This window comes from Octopus bimaculoides, chromosome 7 (assembly GCF_001194135.2).
Source record: "Octopus bimaculoides isolate UCB-OBI-ISO-001 chromosome 7, ASM119413v2, whole genome shotgun sequence".
In the NCBI taxonomy this organism is placed as follows: domain Eukaryota; kingdom Metazoa; phylum Mollusca; class Cephalopoda; order Octopoda; family Octopodidae; genus Octopus; species Octopus bimaculoides.
This window is the reverse complement of record NC_068987.1, coordinates 96022025-96029651: the sequence shown is the minus strand read 5'-3', so window position 1 is coordinate 96029651 and position 7627 is coordinate 96022025. Positions and strand designations below refer to the sequence as shown.

At 38.7% G+C, this 7627-nt stretch overlaps 1 protein-coding gene across 4 annotated transcripts in view; it reads right to left on the bottom strand.

The window, feature by feature from the left end:
- LOC106868843 (S1 RNA-binding domain-containing protein 1) overlaps positions 1–7627 on the bottom strand; it is a 261625-nt gene that overhangs the window by 186364 nt on the left and 67634 nt on the right. For 3 of the 4 annotated variants that reach the window (XM_052969814.1, XM_014914279.2, XM_014914277.2), the window contains exons 2-3: positions 5121–5321; positions 1745–1862 (exon numbers count right to left, since the gene is read on the bottom strand). In XM_052969814.1, coding sequence (XP_052825774.1) covers positions 1745–1862; positions 5121–5314 — 312 coding nt within the window. In that variant the 5' untranslated portion in view covers positions 5315–5321. Of the gene's footprint in view, positions 1–1744; positions 1863–5120; positions 5322–6893; positions 6938–7627 lie in introns of those variants that run through there. The other variant, XM_014914278.2, reaches the window with a different exon arrangement.

The following is a 7627-nucleotide window of genomic DNA, read 5'->3' as shown; positions in this document are numbered from 1 at the left end:
GATATATTGTGAAGTATATTTGCCACTTAAATGTGGCTAACCCTTAAGGGTGGATGCTACTGTAGCTTGTAGCCCCAGGAAGACATCTCCTCCAGCTGGCTATTGACACAGGGCACAGAAAGTGTGTCAATAGCCAGCTGGAGATATCTTCCTGGGGTTAGGGTTAGGGTTAGATAGGTGTCCTCGCCTTGTTTATTGTTACCACATTTCAGCTGATGTACTCTCCAGCTTTCATCAGGTGCTCTGGTGGAATTTCGAACCCACCCCTTTATTTGACTAATGGGGTACTCTGTTCTCATTCTTAAGGTATTGTTTTTTTTTGCTGATGTTATTCTTTCTGTTGATATTATTTCCCAAGTCCCTGCCTGGGATCGAACTCAGAATCTGAGGGTTAGTAGCCCATGTTCTTATCCACTACGCTATATGCCCATGGCCAATTATACAGTAAATTTTTATAGCCAATCATGTATGGAAAAACAGAGACCACCTCCCCAGTGGGATGAAGTTAAAATAATAGACAGGGAACACCACTGAAAAATACCAAAATTAAAAGAGGTAGCACGTATGCTAGGACACAACAACCTCCTAAGCAGAGCTAGTGCAGATATGAATGTAATATGGGAACCGGTATAAAGAAAAGATAAAATATTTGGTTTATAAACCCCAAAATTCACTGTATAATTGTCCACAGGCATATAGCATAGTGGATACAAGCTGAGTTCAATCCCAGGCAGGGACTTGGGAAATAATAACAACAGAAAAAAATAGCATCAGCAAAAAAAAAAAAAAGAATACCTTAAGAATAAGAACAGAGTACCCCATTAGTCAAATAAAGGATTGGGTTCAAAATTCCCAGAACACCTGATGAAGGCTGGAGAGAACATCAGCTGAAATGTGGTAACAATAAACAGGGTAAGGAGACTTATCCGTCCATTGTAAATAATTGTTAATGGAATTTTTGATATTCTTCAATCTGATCTGGTACATATTGTACTATTCAAATTATTGTGTGGGGAGTCTAGTGTGGTAGTCAAGGTATGTTGTATCTATTTTACTGCAACATATGCCTGACTAGATCGAAGGATATCAATAATACCAGATCTGGAGATTATTTTCTGGTAGAACATTTCAAAGCTGCACAATAATAAAACCTCAATACAGTTACTTCACAGATGTAATAGTAAAAATACCTCCAAATAGCTACCTAATAAAACTGTCTAATAAGGGTACTTATAAAAAATTGGAGAAAAGTGCTATATTGAATTCTAACAATTAATGTGCCCACTCTACTATAAATTTACAAAGCCGAAATATATTTAGAGGCACATGACTGCAAGATTAAAGAACAGGACAATTTATCATCGTCATTAAGTTCAGGCATTGTGTTATTCACTTACACAAGGGACACAACTCTATAAGCTCCAATCTTGTTTTAGTAAATAAAAAATCACAGGGAGAGCATCCAAACATTGACTTTCAGAGCTTCTACCTGGTTACCCAATCTATTAGAAAAAGCAGCCAGATTTCCCTAAAATCCCACCCGGCTCTCTTTAAAAATGGACAGAGACATTGGATAATGTAGCCTTAGATATGTTATATGTTTTATCTTAATAAAGACTTAAATCATTGACTTGTTGAAATAGGGTTGGTCAACAACTAACAAATAAACCATTCTAGCCAAAACAGCAATACAACAAAAGAAAATTAATTAATTAAATAAATTTATTAATTTTAAAATACTTACCAAGATTTCAACTTCATGCATTGTTTGTGCAGATAGCAAGGATTTCTCTAGAAACTTTGACATTTTACCAAGTTTATTGATTGAGTTGTGAACAGATTGTATTTTCTTCTCAACAGACCTGGTCAATAAATAATAACATAATTACAGACTTTAGGGGTCATATTCAATGGTGAGTAGATAGCAGAATCAGTAAAGAGTCAAGCAAAGTAGCATGCTGTGTAATATTTGTCTACATTATTTTACATTCTGAGTTCAAATCCTGCTCACAGTCACTTTGCTTTTCATTCTTCTGAAGTTAAATAAGTACTGGAATCAATGTAAATGACGACACCTAAGAAAATAGTGCACCAGCACAACCACAGTCCATTTACTGAAATCAGTAAAAGAATTCCCATCATGTGATCAAGTGTCACAGCAGACTAATAAGGACATGGGTGTATCCATGAAAGGGTTAATGCTTCCAAAAGTAAAGTCACTTAATGTTCAATGACTCAGGTGCTAGACACTTAGAAATAAATAGATAACATGAGAAGATGCTGTTTACAGTTTATTGTAGGGATTGGAGACATCTAATAGATATCTAACACTCCTGGAACTTCAATAAGTTTTGAAATAGCCAATGAAGGAGCATCTACTTCAGTGGTTCCCAAAGTGGGCATTACTGCTCCACTGGTGGAGATAGAAAGATGGGGGAGGGGAGCTAGCAGAAACGTTAGCATGCCAGGCGAAATGCTTAGCGGTATTTCGTCTGTCTTTACGTTCTGAGTTCAAATTCCGCCGAGGTTGACTTTGCCTTTCATCCTTTCAGGGTCAATAAATAAAGTACCAGTTACGCACTGGGGTCGATATAATCCATTTGTCTGCCCTTGTTTGTCCCCTCTGTGTTTAGCCCCTTGTGGGCAGTAAAGAAATAAGAAAGATGGGGAGGGGCGTTGAAGAAAAGTTGGGCAACAATGTTTTTACATCCATCACCAAAAGGGAGCAATGGATGTAAAAACAAACAAAATAATGGGTTCATTAGGTTCAGCTTTATTTGTGAAATATAGTTGTTTTGAATTTGCTGCAGAAAGTGGTCTATGTTTGTGGTGGTGATGAGCAGGGTCTGCTAGGAATGTGGCTTGCGTGCCAAAGGGGTGGCAACCTGAAAAAGTTTTAGAATCACTGATCTACATAGCTGCTCCCGTCAAGCTCTAATTGTGGAGGGAACATATGGAAGGGGTAGATGTGGGAAAAAGTGGTGAGAAAGGATCTTCAGATGTTGGGTCTCACAAAGGGGATGACAAGGGACCAAGACTTCTGGCAGTTTGCTGTGCCTGAAAAGACATGTCAAGCTAAGTAAAAGCGTGATCGTCCTTGCATACAGGCATGTCCCCTGCACCCCTCTTCAGCTGAGCTTTCCTAATCTTGCAGACTTGTGGATGTCGGTGCCACATACAAAGCACCCATGCCAGTGTCACGTATAAAACATCCTTACTGGTAATACAGTTCTATATTTAAGAGATGAGGAATTATGTATATTATTTACATTTGATGGATATTTCTCCTCATCTTGTTTGTTTGTTGTTAACACAGCATTTCGGTTGATATACCCTCCATCCTTCATCGGGTGTCTTGGGGAAATTTCGAACCTGAGTTCTAATTCCTAAGGTATTTTTCAATTATTATTATTATTATTATTATTATTATTATTATTATTATCATTATTATTATTATTCAGGTCATTGTCTGGAATCGAACTCGGAATCTTGGGGTTAGTAGCCTGCGCTCTTAACCATCATGCCATATACGACAACAACAGCAGCAGCAGCAGCAGCAGCAGCAGCAGCAGCAGCAACAACAACAACAACAACAACAACAACAACATCGAAAAATACCTTAGGAATGAGAACCCAGGTTCAAAATTTCCCCGAGACACTTGATGAAGGCTGGAGGGTATATCAGCCAAAACGTTGCATTAACAACAAGATGAGGACAAATATCCATCAATTGTAAATAATGTAAATAATATCCCTACTGGTGTCATGTAAAAAGCATCCAGTACACTCTCTGAAGTGGTTGGTGTTAAGAAGGGCATCCAGCTGTAGAAACCTTATCAAAACATACATGGAACCTGGACAGCTCTTCAAACCACCTGACTCATGCCAGTATGGTAAACGGACATTAAATGATGATGATGTTAGGGTTAATTATGCCTGGATGCTTTTTATTATAGTTCTACTAAGCTGGGGTTGATGCGGGAGTTGAACAACAACAACAACTGAATTTGAAAGAAGAACTTGGAACTCGGTTGATTTTATCATTTGGACTGGCCCTCGTGCCGGTGGCATGTAAAAAGCACCCACCACACTCTCGGAGTGGTTGGCGTTAGGAAGGGCATCCAGCTGTAGAAATGCTGCCAGTTCAGATTGGAGTCTGGTGTAACCATCTGGTTTGCCAGTCTCCAGTTAAATCGTCCAACCCATGCTAGCATGGAAAGCGGGCGTTAAATGATGATGATGATTCTAAGATCATAGCTGACTTGAAGCAAAACAATTTAAATAAAAACAGCTAGTTGTAATCTTGCCCTGGATAAAGATGCTGGTCTACAGTGCTACTTCTAGTTAAAGCAGTGAAGAAACTATATCAGAGCTAATGAGGAAGTCACATGGTCATTCAAGCTACTAGAAATAGCAGCCAAACATTCCTCAAATCACATTGTCTTACATGAAAAAAGGGAAGGACATATTGGATGATACAGTCCAAGGATACATCTAATAATGTAAGCTTTGATACACTCCGTAGTTGTTGTTTAGCCCAAGGTTAACCCTGATTGAGCAAACTTACAATCAAAAGCATTACAGTCATGACCACCATGTATTAATCATCATCATCATCATCATTGTTCAATGTCCACCTTCCTTGCTGGCATGGGTGGGATGGTTTGACAGGAGTCGGCCAGGCAGAAGCCTGCACCAAACTTCTGTGTCTGTTTTGGCAGGGTTTTTACAGCTGGATACCCTTCCTAACAGCAACCACCCAGCAGAGTGGACTGAGTGCTTTTTACGTGGCACAACACCTGTGAAGTATTTAAGACTGCATTAACTAATGTGGCTGTCCCTTTTTTAAGATCATGAGGTGTGATTTGAAAGTGATTTAGCTGGCATTTCTACAAGTTTCAAAACAGAATAGGACTTCTTTCATTAGCTCATGATATACTACCTGAAAGAAAAAAATGACAAGTGGTCACATTTGGAACACCTTTGATCATAGGTTTGTTAGATCAAGTTTGTCTTGGGGTTAAACAACAACTCTACATGAATAGTTATAGAACTAGTAATAGTAAAATCAAGAACAGAAATAACAAGCAGTGAAGACAAATAAAAGACTGGATTTTTACCTCATTTCTGAAAGGGTCTCTAGTATAGAGCGGAGTTTGTCAGGTTCCATTGCATTAGTTTGTTCTTTGCGATATCTTGCAATGAATGGAATGGTATTGTCATCATCCAACAGTCTGACAACATTTCTGGAAATATTCAAAGGCACCTGATGTTGTTCAGCAATAACTGCAGTTACATCCCATGTCACATTCATACTGAAACTGAAACCAAAAAAATTAAGATGTCATAAATGGAGAGGCACTAAAAATATTGATTTCTCATAAAAGCACAAGGCCTCAAACTTTTTTTTAAGTGGGGACAGTTATAGTTGAGTAAAAATGACCCTGTTTCTGGTTGGTATTGTGTCTCATCAATTCAGGTACCAGCTATACAAAATGTAACATGTTGGTGAAATACTACTATGGATAGAGCCATAAGAGCTAAAAGATAGGTCTAGAAAGAACAGATTAAAGAAAGCAGCAAAGAGAAATACCATATTGCTAGAAGCAATGCAACATAATAATATACAGCAGAGAGAAAAGCAGAAAGTAGGAGGCTTGCCAGTGTTCAATGCCAAGAGGATCAAAGGCATGAAGTGTTTTGGATTGTAAGGCAGTGTGGCATAGGGAACCAAAGGAGAAAAGTGTGCTAAGAATGATAGTGGCACACTTTCTCTAAATGGTGGTGAGAAAAAAGAGGTCTGGAGATATTACTTCAAAGATTATTGAATGTGGGAAATGTGTGGAAGGAAGAAAATCCACTTAAAGTATCCTCAACAGAGGGAGTAGGTATTGAGGTTGATAGTTATATGGTCAAGATGATCATTAAGTACATAGAGTCAGAAAAAGTAGGTGGTCCATTTGGTGTAGATGCTGAAAATATCAGGTGAAATAGGACTGAAGCTAGTCACCCATATAGTCAACCAAGTAATATAGAGAGGTACCTGATGACTGGCATATCAGAATGATCATTAGCTGCTACAAGAGCTAAAGGAAATGCACTAGAAAGAAGTAACAACACAGGTATCAAACTGATAAACCAAGTTATAAAAATAATAGAAAGAGCCTTAGTGCTGTAGTGGCACGAAATTATGGCTGCCATTAAAGAAGTACAGTCTACGCATGCGCAAAGGACTTGCCTTCCTGGAAGCCCCTCAAGTGCGCATGTGTAGTAAAACCAGTACTTAAAGCGTTTCACGTGCTTTCTAACCCTCTTTGGCACAATGCCTTCGATGTAACAACAACTTGCTCCTCTCAGATGCCTCAACGAAGCTTTTAACCTTCCAATGCTGATTACAAGTCAACCAGCGGCTGCCAGGCTGAATAACACAGGATTTGTAAAACCAAGCATCACCAAAAATAAAACTTATTTTTATTATGTGGTTAATTGTTCTACTGTTTCTTAATATATAATTTTGTTGAAAGGTGATAGAGAGAGACTAATGTCTCTATTGCGACTATCAACCTTTTACAGTGCAATTGATTAAAATGAGAATCCACTTAGATAAGATGCAGTTTGGTTTTGTCCTCTTTAAAGTGAGACACTTACAAGAGAAGCTCCTTGTCAACAGTAAGCCTCTCTACTTAACATTTACTGATCTGCAAAAAGGCTTCTGACAAAGTACCAAGATCTGTAGTTTGGTAGCTGCTAAGAAAATTAGGATGTGATGAATAACTGGTGAGAGCAGAGCAATCCATGTATAGAGAAGCAGTTAGCAAGTGAGAGTTGGTAATGAGTTCAGTGAGAAATTTAGAGTACAAATAGGTGTTCATCAAGGTTCTGCTCTCACCCACCTCTTGTCTGTTGTAGTCTTCCAGGTCATAACAGTGCAATTCAAAATCAACTGCCTGCATACTGTTGACCTGGTTCATATAGCAGAAATTGCGGAAATTTGTTTTTTAAATTCCAGATGTGGAAAACAAAATCTAGAAGCAAAAGGCGTCTGAGTAAACTTAGCAGATACTAAGGTTTCAATAAGTTGGAAAGAAGACAGTACTCTGATACAGACAGGGAAATGGTCATGTATAATATACATGGGTAGAAATTCCATATGATGTGCCTAATGTGATCTGTAAGTGTACAAGAGGTATAGTCCAGTTGAAGATAGGCTGACTGTGAATAAAGACTGAAAATAGTAGATGTACTGAGGTAGTTATCTTTCTTAACACCAGTGGTGCTTTTCCCAGGCACGAACCCAAACTGCATCTCATCTAAATTGATTCGCTCCCTAATTAGTTGGGCTATGACCCTCTCCGTGACTTTCATTACCTCATCTAACAGCTTGATACCTCTGTAATTATTTGTATCTAAAGCGTCACCTTTACCTTTGTAGCAGTTGACTATGGTGCTGCTACACCAGTCATTGGGTATGACTCCTTCGTGTATCACCTGGTTAACAATACAGGTGACTAGGCTATAGCCAACATTGCCAGATATTTTGAGCATCTCTGCAGTGATTCCTGATGGGCCGGGGGGCCTTCCCTGTCTTCATACTCTTAATTGCTGTATCTACCATGGAACTGTCAAC